The sequence below is a fragment of the Lissotriton vulgaris genome, chromosome 9, assembly GCF_964263255.1.
Source record: "Lissotriton vulgaris chromosome 9, aLisVul1.2, whole genome shotgun sequence".
In the NCBI taxonomy this organism is placed as follows: domain Eukaryota; kingdom Metazoa; phylum Chordata; class Amphibia; order Caudata; family Salamandridae; genus Lissotriton; species Lissotriton vulgaris.
In genome coordinates, this window is record NC_141697.1 from 926,628,634 (window position 1) to 926,653,784 (window position 25,151).

The 25,151-nt window shown below is 44.5% G+C and overlaps 1 protein-coding gene across 10 annotated transcripts in view; it reads left to right on the plus strand.

Moving 5' to 3' along the window:
* LOC147692538 (galectin-4-like) overlaps window positions 1–25,151 on the plus strand; it is a 158,687-nt gene that overhangs the window by 6,329 nt on the left and 127,207 nt on the right. For all 10 annotated transcript variants that reach the window (XM_086938757.1, XM_086938756.1, XM_086938760.1 and 7 more), the window contains exon 2: window positions 21,525–21,613. In XM_086938757.1, coding sequence (XP_086794883.1) covers window positions 21,525–21,613 — 89 coding nt within the window. The remainder of the gene's footprint in view (window positions 1–21,524; window positions 21,614–25,151) is intronic.

A 25,151-nucleotide genomic window follows, 5' to 3' on the forward strand; every position in this document is an offset into this window, starting at 1 on the left:
CCTCAAATGAGCTGTCACAACTACAACATGCTTCGTCACATCCTCAAATGCCCAGACGCAGCCATCAGCTGCCTGAGCACCACCATCACATGAACACATATAATCTCATATGTCCAATGAGGCCTCAAGATGGAAGGTACAGCATCAACTGCTCAGATCTCCCTTTTGTATGCTCACATTATGGTCTCATTATGCTCAGGTAAAGCTTTGAACGCCTGGCGCAGCCTCATAATGTGAAGGGGTAGCCTCAATATCAAGCATGGGTGTGCCCCTTACCCCTGGGCTCTGCCCCAGAATGGCACAGCACTAGGAGGGTTGGGGCAGACGGTAGAAGTACTATTGTCATTAATGAAGCACTCGTGCTTCCTGCGCCCCATGCAGTGGCGCGGAACATGCCTGCACTAAGGGTGGGTGACATTTTCATTACGCCTACTGAGTCCAGGGAATTTTGCACTCAAATGAGTAGAAATCTTCCTCAATTTACCCACGACCATCATAGTTTCCTTTCATCCATTCCCCTCAGGCAGATGGCCTACCCAACATGGAGGGGACATCCACTGTGAGGGTGTCTGTTTCCACAGTGTCATCTGAATGGCAGCAGTGAAAACACAATGGCGGCCTTGTTTTTTTTCCTTGCTCTGGAACTCCCGGCCTGGGACTTCTAGCCGTCAGAAAAGGAGAAGGAGCACCATGCCACATACAAACAAGCATTGGAAAAGCCAATAGGTTGTGTCTATTTGAGATTAATTGGCTTTGCTGATGTTTTTTACCTATGTTGGTTTCTTACCTATGTTGGTTTTTAGGTCTCGCCTGTCAATGCGCATGCGCATTGAGCTTGCGAGACTATGGGGGCTTAAACAGACTTTAACCAACTTGCAAGGAATCGATGGCGATTCCTTGCAGTGCCCGTGAAATTCAAGCTCAATGCGCATGCGCATTGACATTAAAAGCGCGTGCACATGCCCCCAGCCGCCTGCCTTGCATGTCTTTTCCCTCAGCAGCACTCCTCCCACACCCCCGCTCCGCCCCCTCCCCTGCCTGCCGTGTCGCATTTCTTCAGGGCACCTCTCCATATCAGTTCCCAAGCAGCATCTGTTCCCCAGCCTGCCGAGAGCAGCTCTTCCTGCTCCGCCCTCTCCCCACTCTCTCTCCCCTCACGGCTTGGTGCCGCTCCACCACCTGCCGGATCAAAGGCTTACCAGTTGAAAATTCCCTGCTCCACTCCCAACCCGTTGTTTCTGTGAAGTGCTGTTAGTGCCTCAGGCAAGTGAAACATGAGGCGGCATCTTGGCGCCCACTCCCTGCCACCCACTCTCCTCTTTGTTTTTCACACTCACTCACCCCGCCCCCATTGTGCTGCATCACAGTTCCCATAGTTTGATCACTGCAATAATACTACTAGTATTGACAACAATATTAGGTGATTGAGAGAAGGTGTGTTTGTTCAAAGGCTGAAACACCGTAGGTGCAAGTGCCCTGGAGCGCCGCTGCCATGCGGATTAGACACAACGGCGCCTAACTAAACGCCAAGCTTCAGTACGTTTAAAGAAGGTCGCACTGCTCCCACAGATAAATAACATATTTGAAGAAGAGTGGGATGAGATCAAAGCGCATGCGCAATGCTGCACCAACATGGAATGTGGCTCTGGCCGGCGTATCCCGCCTGACAGTGCAGCTGTGCAGAAGGCTTCTCTATAACAAGCACTGACAAAGCCAATAAGTTTCGCCTAAGCAAAATCTACTGGGTCTGTCAATGATTATTACTTTTTTTTTTTACACATTGCTGATGCGGCACAAGATTAGCAAAAAGAACTGCCAAATTTGATAGGCTTGCTCTCGGGGGACAGGAGGCAGGAACGCTTGGCTTTGCCAATGCTTTTCTTTACATAGCGCTTACTGTTTGGTTGCGCTTTAAGCAACATAGGTCACCTCCACCAACTACCTAAACCAATGGAACTAATTTTGTCAATCTCTGCATCAGCCTGAGAGAGTGAGTCTAAACAGCATCTTCGATGACCTCATTAATTGACTGATTACCTTCGGGTCAGCGGCGGACATGCGACAACCACCCGTGATCCTGGGATGTTTAGATACTGAGCTCGGTTTTTAAGCAAGTTGGTAGATTAGTGCTTTGAACAAAAACAACGTCCTCAAGAAAATGCAAAGCAGACAGTCTTACAGAATGTCAAACAACATAACTCTGCATCTTTCACCCACTCTGCATCTTTCACCCACTCTGCATCTTTCACCCCTTTCACACACTTTTATTGAAATTGTTAGTTGTGGAATTGTGTGGTGTGTACTCTACAACGACACAGCAGCACTCATCACCACCACAGCACAACTCATAACGACAACAGCATTACTCAGCAGACAAACGTCACACAAACAGAACATGTACGCTTTCACCAGGCACACACACCAACAGCTATCAATGCACGCTTTCAATAGGCATACACCCACAGTAACAGCCATCAGTCCATGCTTTCAACAGTCACACACACCACCGGCCGTAAGTGCACGCTTTCTACACTTTTTTTAACGTAGCACACACATTTACAGCTATAAAAGCATGCTTTGGTGCTGTAGAGTACTGCAGTAGTATGCATGAATGAGACTGTTGGTGTGCTAAATACGGCTGTGGTGGTGCAGAGTGATGCTGTGTTGTTGCTCAATGGTACTGTGGGGGTGCAGAATAATAATGTGGTATTGCTGCGTGTTGCATTGGTGGACATCAGTGATGCCGTTGTTGGGAGAAGTGCTACTGTTGTGGTGCTGAGTTATGCTGTGGTGGTAATCATTGAACACCAACACAGCACCACTCATCACCAGCACAGCACCACTCATCACAACAACAGCATTACTAAGCACCACACTAACATCACTCAGCAACACACCAGCATCACTCTACACCACCACAACAGCATCATTCAGCAACAACACACTATCACACTACAACGACACAGCAACACTTACCACCACAGCACCACTCATCACCACAACAGCATTACTCAGCAGACAAACGTCACACAAACAGAACATGTACGCTTTTAACAGGCACACACACCAACAGCTATCAATGGACGCTTTCACCAGGCATACACACACACCAACAGTCATCAGTGCATGCTTTCACCAGGCATACACCCACACTAACAGCCATCAGTCCACGCTTTCAACAGTCACACACACCACCGGCCGTAAGTGCACGCTTTCTACACATTTTTTAACGTAGCACACACAATTACAGCTATACAAGCATGCTTTAGTGCTGTACAGTACTGCAGTAGTATGTATGAATGAGACTGTGGGTGTGCTAAATACGGCTCTGGTGGTGCAGAGTGATGCTGTGTTGTTGCTCAGTGGTACAGTGGGGGTGCAGAATGATAATGTGCTATTGCTGCGTGTTGCATTGCTGGAGCTCAGTGATGCCGTTGTTGGGAGAAGTGCTACTGTTGTGGTGCAGAGTTATGCTGTGGTGGTAATCATTGAACACCACTCTACAACGACACTGCAGCACTCATCACTACCACTCATCACCACTACAACATTACTCACCAGACAAACGTCACAGAAACAGAACATAAACAGTGCATACATACTACCTATAAAAAAAATTAATGTGAGAAAACAAAGGACAATGCAGAGCGGCGAGACAAAACACGTACGGCGAAACACAAGAGAAAACGAGCCAACAGCGACATAAACATTTTTTTTTACAGGATGCGAGCTCAGACGGAAGTAGACTACAGGACCCGCATACCAGAACGACACGCACAAACATAACTCAATGCATGGCGAAGAGACGAACTAAATAGCAGCCATTGATAGCATGAAAAAACACACTCAAAAGAAAGGAGCCGGACAGAAGCCAAGTGCGAGCAAAGAAAGACCCAAAACAATAATTACATTCACATCACAAAAAGGAAATTCATAGCCAAAAGTGTAAAAACTCACAAAGGCACTCTTTAATGATATTAAAATAAAATAGTAATTACCTGTCGATCGTAGCAGCTCATTCAGTGAAATGTAGAGATTAAAAAAACAACACACAAAGAGAACATAAACAGTGCATACATAGTACGTTTAACTAAAACAATAAAAAACAGCAACAAAAAAACGCCAAAGCATAGCGGCGAGACAAGCCACATACGGGTCAAACACCACCCAAAGACAAGCCAAGTGCGAGATAAAATAAAAATCAGAGTGCGAGCTCAGGCGAAACTAAACTACAGGAACTGCATACCAGGACGACACTAGCAAACATGAGTCAATGCATGGCGAACAGACAACTTAAATACGAGCCAGTGATAGCATAAATAAGAAGAAACGAGCCACACACAAGGCAAGTGCGACCGAAAAAATAGGAAACTCCATAATTACATTACATTCACAGCAATGAAAACTTATACAATTTTGAGTAACAAATAACAAAGGCACTCTTTAAATATATTTTTAAAAAAAGGCAATTACCTGTCGATCGTAGCAGCTCAGTCACTCAAGTATAGAGATCAGGCAAACTACACACAAACAGACACAGTGCATACATAATACGTTGAACACCAAACGTAGCGCTGCAATTGGCTACATAGTAAACGCGAGACAACACTTTCGAAAAAAGCATTAAATACATATGTATATAACAATAAAAATTCACACATAAGACATTACATCAACAAACAATAATTGGTCTTACCTGCAAAAAAACACGGAAGATATACGTAACTGACGTTAACGTCAAAAACGTGCCACAAGAATGACGTATTACATTCAAATATTCAACGATAACAATTAGGGTAAGCACTTTCGACAAATAAAATATTTAATAAATTCATAAAAAATTAATAATAATTAAACTAACAGATATAAAGGAAAATACCAAGTAAAAGACAATACATTCAACATCTTTATAAAAATGGATTTTTGACAATAATAACAGTATGTTGCACCAACTCGCACATACGCTAAAGGAGGAATACCAATACATAACAAAAATACATAATAAAAGGAATAAACATAACCATATACTACATAAATACATAATCAAAACTTTGCCATTCAAGAACTTCTAGTATTGCCAAAGATAATAAGCAAGTACATACAAAAAATATAACAACGTTCAAAATTTAAAAAACATAACACATACAAAAATATACATTGCTATATATAACAAGCTGAAGACCGCGCCGTGAGGGGAACGGCCATTCTGAAAGCAGCGCACCTACCTGCCGCCAACGCCGCCGTGAGGGAAACGGCAGAGGACACCACTGCACCCCTTGCAGCGCCGTGAGGGCAACGGCCAAAACTACATTTCGCAGGTGCCCCGGGGCTCACCGGCGCACCGGTGACGACAGAGGCAGCGCCCGGGGGCGCTATTAAACACGAGTGCGCCGAGCGCTCAGTGGGGGACAAGCTGAAGACCGCGCCATGAGGGGAACGGCCATTCTGAAAGCAGCGCACCTACCTGCCGCCGACGCCGCCGTGAGGGAAACGGCAGAGGACACCACTGAACCCCTTGCAGCGCCGTGAGGGCAACGGCCAAAACTACATTTCCCAGGTGCCCCGGGGCTCACCGGCGCACCGGTGACGACAGAGGCAGCGCCCGGGGGCGCTATTAAACACGAGTACGTCTCCCGTCCCGCGAGGACGCGCGCGGGGCATGTCGGGCGGAGCCCGGGCAGAGGGCGGGCCGTCTAAGGCCGTCCAAGGACGACCAGGGATGGGACGGGCCACATCCCTAACATCACACCATGGGTAAGCGCAAACTCGTGACCTCAGTGGTGGGCGAAGTAAAAGCTAAGGTTCCTAAATACACTACCAGCATTATTACGTACCTGACCACAAAAGTGGATGAATTATCTTCGCAGATTGCTGAGTCTGAGCGCGAGCTGGGTCTTGAATCTGCCCCAGTTAGCGTAAACACTTCAAATCCCACCACTATTAACTGTATCCCGCTGGAACCCAGGGTCATTATTGAGGCATGTAGACCCATTACGCCCCAATCCTCCACTGTGCTACCGATCCCAGTATCATCAGAAACAATAACACTCTCTCCAATGTTGGGACCAGAGGGTTCAGGAATTACTTCATGCACTCAGTCTGGGGCTCATCGTGCTATGTTTATTACGGAAGAGGGCATTTCGGCCTTACTTGAAAAACTCTTCGCGGACAGACTTGAATCTATCCTAATCCAGATTGCAACAGGCATCACTGAAACCTTAAAGGATTGTGTAAAGGACCTTTTGGCGAAATGTGAGCGAATTAATGATTTTGTAAACACTCAGGTTCCCTCTTCATCTGTACAGAAATCATTGTGTCCAATAGGTGCACAGGTTTCTGCTCCAATCGTTGGTGGGCCATCAGTTAATATAGCCATCCCGGCTTCTAAGAAAGTTAATGATAATCCCGTGCTAAATAATGGTCAAGTTGATAAGGGAATCGTCACGCCATTGCTGGATGTTATATCTACCTTAACTCCACCAGTAGGGCCAAGAGGTCCACAGGAGGGACGGATGGGATGGGTACCGCCAGTTAATCTACCCCCTGATGCAACTCCATTTGTCGCTATATTGGTTAACGTGCCTAAACTTGCTGATGGGGAAGTAGAACATCATGAAACCCTACTTAAGAATGTCAAGAATTGGTGCAATGCTAATTGTACGGGTGAAGGTAACATCGCAGACAACATCCTGACAGGAAGAAGGGTCAATTGGGTGGGCAACACTAAGAAGTGTGCTGCAGGAGACTGTGTAATTGTTAATTTTAAATCTAGAAATGTCTCCAGCCGTCTCTTTTGGGATGATTCCCCATTGGACCCAGTAGGTAAGGGGGTCCGCGAGATGCCCTTGGGCTTCTTCTATCCCCCAGTTCATAGGATAGGCAGAGGTATGAACACTAGACCACAACATGTTATTAATGCAAGGGTTGAAGACCGACAAACGCCTTCACAAGTAAACTAATGGGTGACAAAGCAACCCAGGGCTAGTAGCTCATTTAACACTGTAAGGTACATGCCTACTAATGATTTAATTCTTTCGAATAGATTCTCGGCTCTAGCTGAGCAGATAGATATTGACTGACTAGAGCACGAACACAATAGCATGAATACACATCCCCTCAGTGATTCATCATGTAGCCCGTCACTTGGAGTTGCGAATGACCCAATAGTTCCAGGACGGGGAAATGTCAGGTTACTTTCCTGGAACATTGCAGGTCTTCGCGCTAAGCAGGATGACCCAGTGTGGGTACAAAAGTTAAAAGAACATGATATTATAGCCTTACAGGAAACTTGGGCTAGGGACAATGCTTTCTGGCTGGATGGTTACATATCCTTTTTTGTAAAAGCACAGAGTTCCTTGGCGGGAAGGGATAAAGGGGGCTTGCTGCTTCTGGTTTCAATTAATTTGGATGGTAGCGTTAAGGAAATCCCCTGCCCCTCACACCATTTTCAGTTGCTGGAAATCCTTTTAGCGGATAAGAACAAGATAGTCCTTGTTAATTGTTATAATTCCATGCAAGGGGGTCCCCCGAATTTTGTTTTAGAAGGTTTATCTTCTTTTTTAAGCAATTACATGTCAAAACAAACCACTTTCGTGCAACTCATATTGATGGGTGATTTTAATGTTCATTTGTGTGGGCTTCATTGCCAGATCGTGGATGACACTGGTCCAGAATATACGATTTTACCTCATTTTGAGCATAGCCCAAAGGGAGTAGCAATGGAAGACCTGGTATCATCTAATGATCTATTTGAACCAGGGTTTGGTGACTTAAATGATCGAGTGGTCACATATAATGCAAGGGGAAGTGAATCTATCATTGATTACTTTTTTATGTCCCCTGGTCTTCTCCGTTTTGTATTGTTTTATAATGCCATTGTAAGTGGATTCAGTGATCATTACCCGGTATTGTTAGTATTGGACGCCTCCATTGGTTTAATCAAAGGGGCCAAGAGGGCCACTGCCATAAAGAATGTAAAGAGTAAAGACCAGGGTAGACGTCTTAAATGGTGTAATGTCTGTCCCGAGGACTTCCTAGGTCAGATTGAGCAAAAAATGCATGTGGAACTTGATATATGCAGGGATTTGGATAAGGGGAGGAAAGAGGTAGTCACCGCTTTTGAAGCTATCTGTGCTAGAGTGGAATCAGAGCTTACAGCTAAACCTAGGAGGGGTCCCCCCCCAGCATTTGGCTGGTTCGATCATACATGCTCTAAGGCACATTCCGCCCTGATGAAAGCCCTTAAATGTTCTCCCAGAGATAAACCACTGGTAGCTTTTTTAAGGAAGAATTATACCTTGGCGGTAAAATCTCGAAAAAAGGCCATTAAAGAAGAAGCCTGGGATTCTTTAATGGATCCCAGTACCCTTAAACAAAGTTCCAAATTCTGGTCCATAATCAATAATCCTCTATTTTCCCAATCAAGGAACTCAGATCTAGAGGTTAACATCCCTGAAGTTGAGTGGCTAAAACACTTCTCTAATATATATGGGAGTTATGAAACTGTTGAGACATTCCTCGTACCACCTTTGTCAACTTCATCTCCTAAATTACATTTCAGTAGAGGTGAAGTAGAGGTAGCATTAAAAGGTTCAGCTGCTAATAAAGCCCCCGGTCCAGATGGGGTTCCTCTGGATCTTTATAAATCAAACCCTGAGATGTGGGCTGAAATATTAGCAAATGTTTTTAATTGCGTACTCGAGGGGGGTTTTCCTAAAACCTGGGCCTGTTCAATTATAGTCCCCATTTTTAAAAAGGGCCAAAGAAGCGACCCTAAATGCTACCGCCCTATATCCTTGCTGGATTCTTCGATGAAGGTACTTGGTAAAGTGTTATTGGCAAAAATTAATAAGTGGTCTCTGGAGAATGACATTTTAACAGATGTCCAGTATGGGTTCCGTATAGGAAGAGGAACAGAGGATCAGTGTTTAAATCTCCACATGCTAATATCAAAATGCACAACAGCAGCAAAGGGGTCAATTTATGTTGCATTCATGGACCTGTCCACGGCCTTTGATTTAGTTAATCGTGCTCGGCTGTGGACCATGCTATTAAAACTGGGTCTTGACCCTCCTCTTGTATATTTCCTGGCCGAACTCCACAAAGACCTTAAAGCATCAATCAGAATGGACCAAAATGGTAACCGCACAGACTGGTTTAAATCTAGCAGAGGGGTACGGCAAAGCTGTATCCTTGCCCCTATGTTGTTCACTTTGTATATAAATGCTTTAGAGGGAAGCCTTTTAACTGCTACTCTGGATACACCGCGCGCAGGGGACACCCGCATTCCTGTTCTCCTGTACGCGGACGATGCCGCTTTGATAGCGCTGACACATTTAGGCCTGCAGAGACTTTTAAATGCATTTAGCGAATTCATGTCATCTCTTGACTTAGTGGTAAACAACTCTAAATCCCATGTCATGGCGTTTGGGGCTACTAAAAATAACACTAAATCTTTCTTTTGTAACAATGAGGTGATCACTAATGTCAAGATCTTTACATACCTTGGTGTCATTTTTGATACCAAGGGTAGCTGGAGCCCTCAAATTATAGCAAAAACCAAAGCAGTGAGGAGCTCGGCAAACGCAATTCTGAGTTTCTCAAGGAGACTTGGAGGGAAACCAAATGGTGCACTTTTAAGTTTGTATAAGGCTAAAACATTGTCAATAGCCAGGTACGGTGCAGGCTTATGGGGCTATACGAACAAAGAGTCTATCCAAAGGGAGGAAAATAAGTTCCTGCGGTCTATATTAGGCCTCCCTCAATCGACAGCCACATTCTCAGTCCATCAGGAGCTTGGAATGGGGTACATTGCGGATACGCTCTCAATGGCACCCATTCTTCTTTGGATCAGGACTTGGACCAATAACAACTTAGGTCTGAACCACAAAGTACTGTTGGACTGTCTAAAATTGGAAAAATTTAAGGACATTACTTGGCTGTCATACATTTATAAATGCTCTTTGGAACTTGGTCGCCCCGAGATATTTTCTGCCCCGATGGGTTTGAAAAAATCTGATTTAGATTGGGTTAAGCTCCATTTCTGTAAAATGAAGTACATGCAGAGAGAGGAACAGCAACTTACAAAACCCACAGTTAGAGCCCACTTTTTGACTATTACTTGCTTAACCATTCAACCGTATCTTGCTACAGTTAACATCCCGTTTCACAGGTGGCTTCTGGTTAAATTTCGGTTTAACCAGATTTATACGGTTCTCTGTGATAGTCATGTTTGGTTTAAGCAGGAGGATGCTCCTGTGTGCAATTGTGATAATTTCTCACTGCAAGACAATATGCACCTAATGCTGTTCTGCCACTTCTTTAATACGCCCAGACAAAAATACTTGGTGCCTTTATTGAAGGACAAAGCCTTCCTCCAGGCAAAACCAGCTCTCCTGTATCTGCAAATGTTAGACTCACCATTGGTTATGTTTAGCGTGGCTAACTATCTAGTTTCCGCAGTTAGAATTAGGAGAAGGCGATTGCAAATGTAATTGGGGGTCTGTGCTGGAGGTTGAAATGTGTTCTTTTTATCTGTAAAACTTTTTTATCTGTACAGTACTTTTAACCTGTTTTTAAATTAGATATGTAATTTGATATTGATTGATGTATACATAATTACTATGAAATTGAAATGCCTTTTAAATTGTTTGTAGTATGCTTTTATGATTTTTAACTAAATCGAATAAAGTGGTTTTTGATTTGATTTTATTTATATAACATTTATAAACATTACAATTATTAGAACATCTATCGTTTAGAACAGTACAAAACTATATTCTAAGTACAGACGGTAGAAAATACACAAGTCGCAATACAAAAAAAAAAATAATACATCATAATAAAAAATTAAACTAATAAGTATATAAACACAAGTAATAATACATTCAGCTTCATGTACTAAATGTTATAAAAATGTAATCTTACCTGTCAAACGATGCAGCAACAAGAACGGAAGAAGAACACGCCTTTACCGCACGAACATTCACACAAATCTGGAAAATTCCCCGTTGACGCACGTCAAACGCAACGCTACGTCACAAAATGTAGCGCTGCGATTGGCTAGAAATTACGTCACACTAAACATTACATCAAAACAAAAAAAAGACTAGAACGCTAATCTCCCTTACGTAACAAACATAAAGGGAATACATAGCGTACGACATTTTTACATCACAAAAATAAAACACAGTTTAAAAACATTCACTAAACACTTATAATCCCAATAGACATACACAAATACACACACACATTACATTAAAAATATAAATTAACACATGCAAGACACTCACATATGCCAATCACACATGCAACTCCACTCACACATGCAACGCCGCTCACACATGCAACGCCGCTCACACATGCAACGCCGCTCACACATGCAACGCCAATCACACATGCAACGCCAATCACACATGCAACGCCACTCAAACACGCAACGCCACTCAACCACGCAACGCCACTCACACATGCAACTCCACTCAACCACGCAACGCCACTCAACCAAGCAACGCCACCCAACCACGCAACGCCACCCAACCGCGCAACGCCACTCACACATGCAACGCCAATCAAATGCAACGCCACTCACACATGCAACGCCACTCACACATGCAACTCCACTCAACCACGCAACGCCACTCGCACATGCAACTCCACTCAACCACGCAACGCCACTCAACCAAGCAACGCCACTCAACCAAGCAACGCCACCCAACCACGCAACGCCACTCACACATGCAACGCCAATCAAACATGCAACGCCACTCACACATGCAACGCCACTCACACATGCAACGCCACTCACACATGCAACGCCACTCACACATGCAACGCCACTCAAACATGCTACGCAACTCAACCACGCAACGCCACTCACACATGCAACTCCACTCAACCACGCAACGCCACTCACACATGCAACTCCACTCAACCACGCAACGCCACTCAACCAAGCACCGCCACCCAACCACGCAACGCCACTCAACCACGCAACGCCACTCACACATGCAACGCCACTCACACATGCAACGCCACTCAAACATGCTACGCAACTTAACCATGCAACGCCACTCACACATGCAACGCCACTCAACCACTCAACGCCACTCAACAACGCAACACCACTCAAACACGCAACCCCACTCAACGACGCAATGCCACTCAACAACGCAACGCCACTCAACAACGCAACGCCACTCAACAATGCAACCCCACTCAACAACACAACGCCACTCAACGACCCAATGAAACTCAACCACGCAACGCCACTCAACCAAGCAACGCCACTCAACAACGCAACGCCACTCACTACACCTCACACACTCACCCTCAAACACCCTCACACACACTCAGCCACCCTCAGCCTTGCAAAATATCAACATCAACACCCCTCACACTCACACACCCTTACCCTCATCCCCTCAACCACATTCACCCTCAGTCACCCTCAAACACCCTAACTCTCAAACTCACCCACTCGCACACCCTCACACTCCGTAACTCACACTCGCACACCCTCACCCTCACACCATCACACACCCACACACTCACACTCAATCATTCACCATCAAACACACACACTCACCCTCACACACCGTCACACAACATCGCTACACTCACAACCTCACACCCCTCACAACACTCTCACACTCACTACACCGCACACCCTCACCCTCACAGACTCACCCTCTCTCAACATTAACTCATGCAGAATCACACACCCTTACACTCATTCAGTCACCCTCACACACCCTCAGTCACCCTCACACCCTCACACTCACACACCCTCACCCACTCACCCAACCTCACACTCCCTCACTCACCCTCAGACACACTCACACTCACACAACGTCACACAACCACACCCTCACACCCCCTCACTGACACTCACTCACACTCACTCACAATGAATCACACTCACCCTCACACACCGTCACACACCCTCTGCCTAACAACACCTCTCTCACCCTCAAACACACTCACACTCACACACCGTCACACACCCGAAGCCTCACACCACCTCACTCATCCTCACACTCACACACACACCCCCTCACCCTCAAACACCTTACACTCACACACCCACGCTCCCCTCACACCCATCACAACACTCTCACACTCACTACACCTCACACACTCCAAGCCGCAAACAACCTCACTCACCCTCACCCTCACACACACTCACACCCCTTCACCCTCACATCCCATCACCCTCACACACGCTCACTCCCCTCACACCCTCACACGCCTCACAACACTCTCACACTCACTACACCTCGCACCCTCACCATCACCATCAAACACCCTCCCATACACTCACCCACCCTCAGCCTTGCAACTTGTCACAATCAACACGCCTCACCCTCACACACCCTTACCATCATCCCCTCACCCTCATTCACACTCAATAAACATCACAACACCTAACTCTCAGACTCAACTACTCACACACAATCACACTCCTTAACTCACCCTCACACACCCTCACACTCACACCGTCACACACCCACACACTCACACTCCCTCAATCAACATCAAACACCCTCACTCACCCTCACACACCCTCACCAACACACACCGTCACACACACTCAGCCTCACAAACACTCAATCAACTTCACCATCACACACACTCACACCCCCTCACACTCACACTCCCTCACAATCACAACACTCACGCTCACACCCCTCACCCTCACATCCCTCACTCTCACACCCCTCACCCTCACACCACTCAAGCCACAAATGGGTGTGCGATGGGAGGACGCTCAGCTTGCAGGGCTGTGCTTCTATCCCCTGCTGCACTCTCCTGCTCTCTAAAAAGGTAGCATAACAACAAAAGCTGCCATCAAAATCACGTCTATACAAATCATGTGGCATTCCAAATGCTATAGGTGTCATATTCACAAAAATTACAACTATTGGCATTGTAAATGACAAATCGATCAATGTAGCTATTTGGAGAAAATACACACACAAAAAAAATAATCATTTACAAGACCAATAGCTCCTACTTTTCTAATGCGAGACCTATTGCATTTCCAATGCTTGTTTACCTATGTTGCAAATGGCTGAAAGTAATGTAAAAAAGCTGTAGGACGCTGCCAGCATTGTCCACGTAATAGCGCTTTTCATTTTTATTTTCAATTATGCTGCACTGAAGCTACCGCTGCTGTATATGGCTAAAAAACTTTGACAACGCCAATAAATCTCACATAGGTGAGAACTATTGGCTTTGCCAATGCTTGGTATAGAATGCCGTATGGTAAGTTATAAGTATTTATATAGTGTTTACAAAGGCTGGAGTGCTAATGTTATAGAACAGAGAAAGCGCATGCCAAGGTGTTTGTGTGTCCAGATTTAGAAGCATTTTAGAACCATACAAAAACTGTGAAAATATGCTATATAAATGCACTGAATATAACATGAGTTGTAGGAAGACAGAAAAGTCCAATAGGTTACAGTTTTTATTCTAGTAATGCTGTACGCTATGTGTTACTTTGGGTGCAATGGTTACAAAAGAACAAAACAAAACCAAATGAGGAAATCGGGTTGTCTCTGCTCCTGCACCCTATTATGGACAAGAGAGCAGACCTTTAGGAAGTGCACTAACAGTGCACCAAAAATAGGTGGCGCACTGTTAGAGCGCCACGGGAGGGAAGCCCTCAGGAGGGATGAAAAGTGGACCCATGGACAAAATAGACACCCTACTGCAGGTGGGTGCAGTTACTCACTGCTTCTGTCTGCCGAGGGATGTCTGTCCCCTCTAAAGTGCACGCGGCTGCTGCCTGCACTGTGAAACATTAGGCAGCTTCTAAGCAGCCACTCCCTATTTCATTGAATGCATCGCCACAAGGGCAGGTGCGATATCATGATGCAATACTGAAATCATGATCATAGTGCTTGCTAGGTAACTGCACTTATGACTGCCTGTTTAGTAGTAAAATCTAGCAATATTTGGTGTTTGGTGGAGGTATGAGATCTTTTGGCCCCAGTGCCACTGCACCTGCTGCACCATTTAAACCAAGCCCCTTTTAACTACAAGGTAACTGCAATTGTGACTGCCTGTTTAGTAGTAAAATATAGCAATAGTATGTGTTTAGAGGAGTTCTGACAACTTTTGGGCCCAGTGCTGCTACATCTGCTGCACCATTCAAATCATGACCCTAGAGCAAGCAAGATAACTGCATTCGTGACTGCCTGTTTAGTAGTAAGATTTAGCAATATTTGGTCTTTAGAGGAGTTGTGACAACTTTTGGCCACAATGCCACTGCACCTGCTGCACCACTCAAATCATGACCCTATTACCTGTAAGGTAACTGCAATTGTGACTGCCTGTTTAGTGGTAAAATATTGCAATATTTGGTGTTTAGAGTGGTTCCTAGAGCTTTGGGCCCTGTTGTCACTGCACCTGCTGCACCATCGAAATCATGACCCTAGTACCAGGCAACTGCACTTGTGACTGCTTTTTTAATAGTCAAATGTAGCAATATTTGGTGCTTAGAGGAGTTCTGACAACTTTTTACCTGGTGCCACTGCACCTGCAGCACCATTGAAATCATGTCCTTAGTGCTTGCTAGATAACTGCACTTATGAGTACATGTTTAGTTGTAAAGTATAGCAATATTAGGTGTTTAGAGGAGTACTGACAACATTTGGGCCCGGTGCCACTGCACATGCTGCACCACCCAAATAATGACCCTGTTACTTGCAATATAACTGCACTTGTGACTGCCTGTTTAGTAGTTAAATGTAGCAATATTTGGTGTTTAGTGGAGTTTTGACAACGTTCGCCCCCTGTGCCACTGAACCTGCTGCACCATTTAAATCAAGCAACTTTCAACTGCAAGGTAATTGTGACTGCCTGTATAGTAGTAAAATATGCCAATATTAGGTGTTCAGAGGAGTTCTGACAATTTTTGGGGCCAGTGCCACTGCACCTGCTGCACCATTCACAGCATGACCCTGTTGTCTGCAAGGTACCTGCACTTGTGACTGCCTGTTTAGTATTACATTTTAGCAATAATCAGGGTATAGTGAAGTCCCTAGAGCTTTTGGCCCTGGTGCCACTACACCTGCTGCACCATTCAAATTAAGTCCCTTTTAACTGTAAGGTACCTGCACTTGTGACTGCCTGCTAAGTATTACATTTTAGCAATAATCGGGGTATAGTGAGGTCCCTAGAGCTTTTGGCCCTGGTGCCACTGCACCTGCTGCACCATTCAAATGAAGTCCCTTTTAACTGTAAGGTAACTGCAATTGTGACTGCCTGTAATAATATTTTGTGTTTAGAGGTGTTGAGACAACTTTTGGGTCCGTTGCTACTGCACCTGCTGCACCATTCAAATCATGACCCTGTTGTCTGCAAGGCAACTGCACTTATGGCTGCCTGTTTAGTAGCAAAATATAGCATAGCTCATGTATATTAACTTCATTTTTAATCTGAAATGTTTATTACAACATTTAGAATTTGATTTGATCACAACAACCAAATAGATTAAGTTGAAAAAAATCAATCAGATAATACCTACAAAGTGCAAAGAAAGGTACTGAGGCACGAATAGGAAATGTCACAAATGTTCTAAGGCTAAAGCATCTACTTTACACAACTAAGTAATAACGAGCAAGCAATTCAGCATACTGTTAGAAGCTCTCTGTCTTTTCGGTGGGAAGAGATCTTACCTTGACAGTGAATGGTGCTTAAACAGTGTGAACAGCTTTAGTAGAAGTATCGTAAATGTGTGCAGCCAGGAGAAGTTAACAAAAAAAAGAGTTCCATGCAAAAGCGTATGAGCACAGTAATTAGGAAATGGAAACTGTTAAGAGCGCTCTTTTAAGATATATTAAATACAAGAGATTTCACAAGCACAGCGCAAGCGTTGTGCAGGCAAAATCTAACAAGCATTGGCATAGCCAATAGGTCTCGCTTTTGGGACCTTATGTGTTTAGACAGAACTTTTGGTTATGTTGTAGAGCATTGTGGCTGATGTGCATTATGTTGAAAAGTTATAATAAAAAGTGTTAGGTATTTTTGTTACCTTTATAAAAACCAAGACGACATTATGTACAACTGAACAACCTGATTAAAAAAAGATTTTAACATAAAAAATGCCTTCTAGTTTTTTTGTACTTATGTGGCACAGTGGTATTATGTGGAATGTGTTTGTTGCATTGAATAGAATGTAAGTATGTTACGTGTACTTATGTGGCAATGAGTGGTAATATGTTGAGTGTATTTATGTTGCATTGAGTAAAGTGTAATTATGTGGCACTGAGTGGATGTGAAATGTATTTATGTTGCATTGAGTAGAGTGTAATTATGTGTCATGTAATTATGTAGTACTGAGTGGTATGTGGAGTGTATTTATGTTGCATTGAATCAAGTGTAATTATGTGACGTGTAATTATGTGGTACTGAGTGGTATTATGTGGAGTGTATTTATGTTGCATAGAGTAGAGTGTAATTATGTGGCACTGAGTGGTATTATGTGGAGTGTATTTATTTTGCATTGAGTAGAGTGTAAATATGTGGTGTGAAAGTATGTGGCACTGAGTGGTACTCCATATAGGAGGAGGAAAGTCTAACAGGGGGCGGGAGTGTATTCCAAAAGGTGGGAGCAAGGACCGAGATTTTCTGGCCTCCCGATCGTTGTTTCTTAAAGCGGGGAATGACTAAAAGAGATTTGGTGGACAAGCGCAGATCTCTTGGAGGGCAGTAGTTGGTGATGGCAGAGTTGATAAAGGCAGAAGCCGTGCCTGCCTGGGCCTGAAATGTAAGGCATCCAAGTTTGAAGAGGGCCCGTTGTTTGATAGGGAGCCAATGTAGAGCAATAAGCAGGGGAGAGGAATGATGAGATTTGGATAGGCCATATACCAGGCGAGCTGCATGGTTCTGCACCAGTTGAAGGCGTTGAAGTGCATAAGCGGGGACACCATTGTAAATAATATTTCCATAGTCAATCTTAGATAGGACCATGGCCATTAAGATGAGTTTGAGTGCAGGGGGAGAAAAAAAAGGGATATTTTCCTAATGATACGCAGGGTAAAGAAACAGGAGGAAACGACAGAACTAATATGGGAGTGGAGTGTAAGGTGATGATTGAGTGTGATGCCAAGGGTCTTAACTGAATGTGAAGGGGTGGGGGGTGAGCCAAGAGAGGGGGGCCAAAACGAGGGAGACCAAGGGAAATAAGGACCTCCGCCCCAGAACCCATCACATTAAAAAACGGTCGCAAACTAATAGTATAGTGTGAAAGACAGGCGGTGAAATCACCAAATGATGACAAAGGTGCCTCCTAAATCTGGACATGGATTGTGATATCTTAAGCCATGTAAAGAATTACAATGTAGAAGTGGGAAACTACTGGTTAAGATAATTGTATATGTTTCGGTTGTCGTGTGCATATGAATCTGTCAATTAAACCCCTGAATGGATATAGGGGCACTGCCAGGAGTGCTGAATATTTTTTTACCTTTGTAAAGTGGCTTTTTTAAAATAATAAATAGAATATAATTTGAACTGTTACACTGCTAGGTGTGTGTTGGTTAGTAGGCGTGTTGGTACTGTTATTGGCAGCTCTGTGTAGGAGCAATGGGTGGGGAAAGCTGCAGTGGCCTCCTGAGGAGAGCCCTGCACTTATTATTTTACAAACTAAGCACTGGTGGTAATCCTCAGGTGACACATTGACAATGTTTTTAAGGTAATCTTTGAACACCTTGGAGAGCCTGTCATAAAGAACAGATTTAAATCTAGAGAAAGCTTACAAACATAGACAGCATACACAAATGTTTCTCAAAATACAGCATGAGAGAATTCTTCACACACACAGACACACACATGCATGCACACACACACGCACGCATGAACTCGCAAGCAGACTTACATGCATGCACTCACACACATGCACACTCAGACACACACACACTCACATGGATGCACGCACTCACACACACGCATGTACACACACACACTCACTCACATGCCCACATGCACACACACGCACGCACAAACACAAGCATGCACACACAGATACACCACCACCGTGGAAGTAGAACTAGTGGCAGGCTGAAACCCTAAGTACATAATAATTAAAAAACAACAGATAATCTTTATGACAGGGAATACACTGCCACTCACCAAGGTGCACAAAAGTTAGCTCAGGATCTGCAACACTGCACGTTCTTCTCTTCGCTCAAGTTTGGCCTGCAACTGTGGGGAGGGGGCGGTGTAGTTGCCAGAGCACTTCCACCTCATAATCTGGAAGCATAAATCACACCCGCCCTCCCTCTCCCCATTGTTCGGCTGCCATTTCCTGTAAAGTTTAATTCACAGTTTCTGTATTTTGTGGCCGCCTTTACATAGTGCATTACACAGTGAGTTACAGCCGTCAGTTCACGACAGGTGACACAAGACACTTTTACGAAGTAACCTATTAATGAAGACACACTTTGAATGGAGCATTAATAAACCTAATTAAACGCCTCTTTAGCAGTTGCCTGCTGCACCTCTTCCCAGCTGATGGAGTTGTGAAGGGTTGTAAACGCATTATTAACATTATCTCATGGATAATAGTTCGAGCAGCTTAAGTTATTGCACAAGGGTAAAAAGAACAATTTAAAAGAAACGAGGATAAAAGCGACAAACGGAGTTGTTGTGAGAATACCTTTTAAAATAGGCGAGCACATCAAAAAAGTAGATGGTACACCAGACACACACAGCGTTTCCCTTGTGGCATCGAGCATGGGCACCATCTGTTTTCAACATAATTACAAACAGATGGCACTGATACTCGCTCCCGCAAGAGAAACGGCAAACTTGCACGCATTGCAATACAAAGCAATGCAAAACGTGCACGCTTTTAGCCAAAATGCTGATCGATTGCTAAAGGTCCCCTCCTATGCAGCGCGTGTGCGCTGCAAAGGCGAGACCTATAAAGGACACAAGCAGGTTCCATGGAGAAAGTACGCTACATTCCTCTTTTCTGGAAATGCTCTCACTTTGAAGTCAGCCGAAACCAAAATAACATGGCTGCCACGAAAACACTGCTTGACATTTGACCTTGGTCTTTGAATGCCGAGCAAATGTGACACGGTAAGAACCAGATTTAAAGGCCTGTTGACAGAAAACAAGTGTGTGGAAGAATACAATGAACACAGCTTTCACATTGGGTGGGGCAAACTGAACCTGGACACCCTAAAACAAATAAAGGCAGCAAATGGGAAGCATGAAAATGTGAGTTACAAACCACAAAGCCAATGGCAAGCTACGGGCAGAATGCATTCCCAGGTCAACTTTCTTAAACTACCCAAGATGTCTTTCGCAAACCACACAGCTGCGTTCGATGGTAGGCTGCGACCTAAAAGGTAAGTTGCTGATGCTCCCAGTCCTATGTGGCATAGGGACATTTTTCATTGCAGCATGGGACCCCTCTTTAGCTCCAATAAAAAAAAATCAGCTTTGGGAAGCTTGTACAGTAAAAAAAACTGCAAAGTTGCAAGGTCAGTGGCTTTGCAACTTTGGCGACCCCTAGCCCTGCCATAACTAGTATAATTGCAAGTATTGCTCCTCCTTATGGGATCACATTTGGGAAATGTGTGCTGTGTCCTGAGTAGGATTACCCCCCCCCCCCCCCTCTGATATGGAAGAGGGAGGAAAGGTTAAGACCACTTATCCCTTTCTACAGTGGAAGAGCACCAATTAGATGGCTTCTGACTGGCTAAATGAGGGGCAAGGATTGGTTACTGCAGAATGTAAACATGACTCTCAAACTTTGATTTCATTCTGCTCTTGCAGTTGCCTTCATGACCCAAAGTCAGTGATAGAAGCTGCTACTCCTGCCAACTCCACAAAATACTACCTGGCTGGGCTAGAGTGGTATGTCACTTCTAGATGTTTGCAATGGCCTCACACACTTCGATAGCACTTCTGTCTGTTGTTGTGGTATCTCATGGAGAGGACTCTAGACACCAAGTACTCCGGTAATGTTTGGCCTTTTTGTATATGAATTACATAGTGGTATACGCCCTTTGGCTTAACTGTGTTCTTTTATCCTATCTTTATCCTGGAATCACTCAATCGTGTTTACTTTGGTTTAAGGAGTGTAATAAGAAGCAAGCAATAGGTGGTAATGCAGTTTCCCAAAATTTTAGGGAAGGCAAGTATGCCTATCCCCTGGGTCAGACCAAGCACCAGACTGAGAATCCGACTGAGAATCATTGAAGTAATGACTCTCAGGAAGAAAAGTAGGAGTTAGTGCAAGGAAAATCACAGGTAGGAAATTGCAGGGTTAGGAAACACTGGAGCATTTAAAATATTGGTTGCATTGGCCTTTTGAAGCAAATGACACATATTTTGGTGTCTTTACATCTAGTTTTAATCTTATGTGTTCTCAATCTTTCCAGCTCCTACCTGCCCTTCTGCCCAGCCAACACTTGTGGCTCTCTTACCAGTGGCCTTCCATGGATAGGCGGAGGCAGGGAGGCAGAGCGCTCCTATCAGTAACTCTTGTTTCTGTTTCCTTACAGCCGATTCCTTTCTGCAGTAGGCTCAATGGCGGACTTCGTGTGGGGATGAGCGTGTATGTCCAAGGGAAGGTCCCTCATCATGCTGACAGGTAAGTGCACTGTGACATCTCCCTTTGTCTGCACTGAATAACAGAATGTGATCCAAACTGTATTGATTGAAAGCCATGTATTTCCAAGGAGCTATTGACTAGCCCCAACGCAATAGCAACAGCAGACATTTGCTATTGTAATGTACATACCTCTTGTAAAGTGCTCTGATACTCCCTAGTCTGATATGCATTAGATACAACTGAATACATGGGAGGACACAAGAACTATGTGTACCTCATCGTGTTTCCTCAGAGAAATCGTAAGCTGAAATTTTCCAAAACACAAACTATGGTTAATGTTACATATCAATGCAAATATTGTCTGTGAGACATATGTTCCTCCCCTCATTATTCTCTATGAAGAATCACCATGATCACTTTCCCAGGAGTTAATCAGATGATAATGACAAACTGATAGGATCGAAGGTAGGTGCCCACCTGCCTGCCTCTAAGTTCACGTGCCTAGAGATGAGAGGTCCAGGTATCAGAAGGTGGTCAAATGTATTTTGATGGACCCCAACAAGAAAAGGCTTTACCCCACTAAAATGCATTGTGGAACAAGGGCAATACCGTAGAACATTTTGTGTGGACTTTATAAGCTCTAATTAAACTGTAGAGATTTAAATTCTTTTACTGCTTTATCTAGATGACTATTTGTTTTCTATGGCAAATGAAAAAAACAAGCATTGGTGAAGCCAAATGGTTTTGCCTATGCGAGATCAATGAGCTTTGTCAAAGTTTTGTAGACATCTTGAACAGCAGTGGGGCTGCTGTGCAACATGGCTAAAGAAAAGAAAGTGCTATGAAATGGCCAGTGTACATCGTGTCATAGTGCTACTTTATTTCTTTATTTTTTACATTCAGCCATGTTGCACAGGGTCCCGTATGCGAGAGCTGTTTCGCTTTGTTAATGTTTCTGTGGCAGGTGGGAGGGTTGAACATGGCAGGAGCAACTGGGGTGGACAGGACACCAGGAGGAGGGTGTGAAGAGACAACAGACAGTAGGGGTGAAGTGGGAAGGGCATCAGGACAGGGGGAGAAGAGAGGAAAAGGTGAGCAACACAAGGGAGGGGTGAGGGTGGAGGTGGGAGAAAGACCAAAGACAGTGGGAGAAGGGAGAAAGCAAGCAACAGCGGGTAGAAGGGAGCAAGCAAAACAACAGGAAAGAGGTGGACTGCAAACTCATGCACTCTTAGAGTTCAGCAGCAAAGTAAAACAAGCATTTGCAATGCAATAGGTCTCGCATTTACGCGAGTTTAAGCTATTGGCATTGTAAATGGCGATGCCTTTTCTTTATGTTTTATAGACCAAAACATTAAAAAACACATTGTTATTTACAATGTCAATAGCTCAAACTTGTGTAAATGCGAGACCTTTTGCATTACAAATGCTTGCTTTTTTTGTTTTATGCGCTTATAAGCGTGCGCGTGCCCTACAGGGAGTGTGGCTCTCGGAGGACTTCTTGGTACAATGCGATGGTCAGAAGGAAAACCCACTATAAGTAGTGTGCGCATGGGGTTTATGGGTGAGTAGGTATTGTGTGATTCCTCAGCTGCGGATTTTAGGGTTAAGTGCAGTTTGTTGCATGCGCTACACTGCCTGAGGATGCTAGCTTTAAAAAAGAGACGAGTATTTACATTTGAAAGGAGGCACAAACATATGTTTTCCACTGCAACGAATGGGACAGAGTATTTTGGAAGTGTCACCGAAGAAAACGTTGTACATTGTTGTCAACAAAATAAGTTTAGGATCTGCCAGACAAGGATCTGTTGACTTGCCCTCTGATTTTTAAACGTATTTTATTGAGTTTTGTCAGCATACATACAAATCACACTTCCAGACCCATGTTCTACCTCTCTCCTCCAAGTTGCCGTGGACTGGATGTCCCTGTAACCGTTGATTGCCCTCTCCTTGTGCACACACTCATTCTTTGTGTTTATGCACACACGCTCATGTCACGCCCCCCACGCACACACATTCATCCCAAATACCCACCAGTGTCTGAATGCTTTATTTTTACACACATGAACAATATTCCTACACATATAGACAAGCACATAAGCAGAGTCGCTCTATGCACTCAACCATTGCATGCCCACAAAAAGCTCCCTTTATGTGCTTGTACACAGCCACACACTGTGGCAGTAAGCACACGCACAGCACACTCTTTAATGTAGGTACACAAACTCTGCACGTACACACTCACTTTTATTGCATATAGTCACCCACACTTTGTATATGCACAGACTCACTTTCCTTGTACAAACACACTCGCTTTATGCACTCATTCACTACGCTTGAATGTACACATGCTTCGTGTGCGGAGTTTGCGGACACACCAGAACAGGCTTCCTACAGGGACGTGTAGGCGGGGGTTTGCCCGGTGCCTGCAACGGCCAGTCCGGGCCTGCATGCCTGTTTGCCCGCATCTACACTCTCCTCTGTACAGACATACGATGCTCTTGTGTGTCCTCACCCGCACCGTCCATGTTCACTCATTCCCTGCTGCCCAGGTTTGGACTGGCCTAAGGGGCAATTAGGCAGTGCCCGGAGGGCTAGTCTGACAGGCCAGAGTGTCAGACAGTTTTTTATCTGATTGTGGCCTGTTTCATTATCTGCTGGGCGGGGTTTTATTGTGTATTTCCCTCATATTGTCACAAACGTTGCCTGCAGCAAGCACAAATGCATACAGTCTCCAATTCCCTTATTTTCCCTCATCTCTCTCTCACTCACACACACACGCTGCTCATGTTGACATTCTCACTCTGTCTTTGTGCTCCCCACACACACAATACCCTTGTTCTACACATTATGGTATGCACACATGCACACACACCGAACTAGAGGCACACACATAAGTAGACCCACATTTGGAAGAAAGGGGCACAGCGGCGTTTCCATAAAATGGAAACGTAATAAATGTAGGCAATCCTGGGGAAAAGTAGTATAGAGATTATTTCGACCTGCAGATATGTCAGAGGACAGCAAGGACCTAGATTTTTTTTACCTGGAGCAGCAGCCGCAGGGGCCCAGCAGTGCAGCAGCAGGAACCCGCGGAGCTCCATGGTGAGGGCAGCTCTCCCCGCTCTGCGAAGTTCAGCCAAAGTCAGAATGAGCCATGCGGCCTCCCTGCCCCGGGCTCAGGCACTCCTGGGTGAAATGAGTTGAGGGATGCGTTATCTACTCTATCCAGTTGGAAAACAACCTTTACAACGCAGTCATCACATCGCACTACATTTAGAACGCAGTCGTTACATCACAACATCCTTTACAACACATTTCACTACAACGCAACCATTACAGTGCATGTCACTACAACGCATGACACTATAACGCATAACACTACAATGCAGGCATTACATCGTAAGTCATTACCACGCATACAATTACAAAGCATAGTACCCCTACACTATCCAACACTTACCTTAAATGCAATGTAATGGTATGCGTTGTAATGGTATGCGTTGTAAAGGTATAAAGCAATGTAATGGAATGCATTGTAAATGTAGTTTTAAAAAATTCATTGTAATGGTATGTG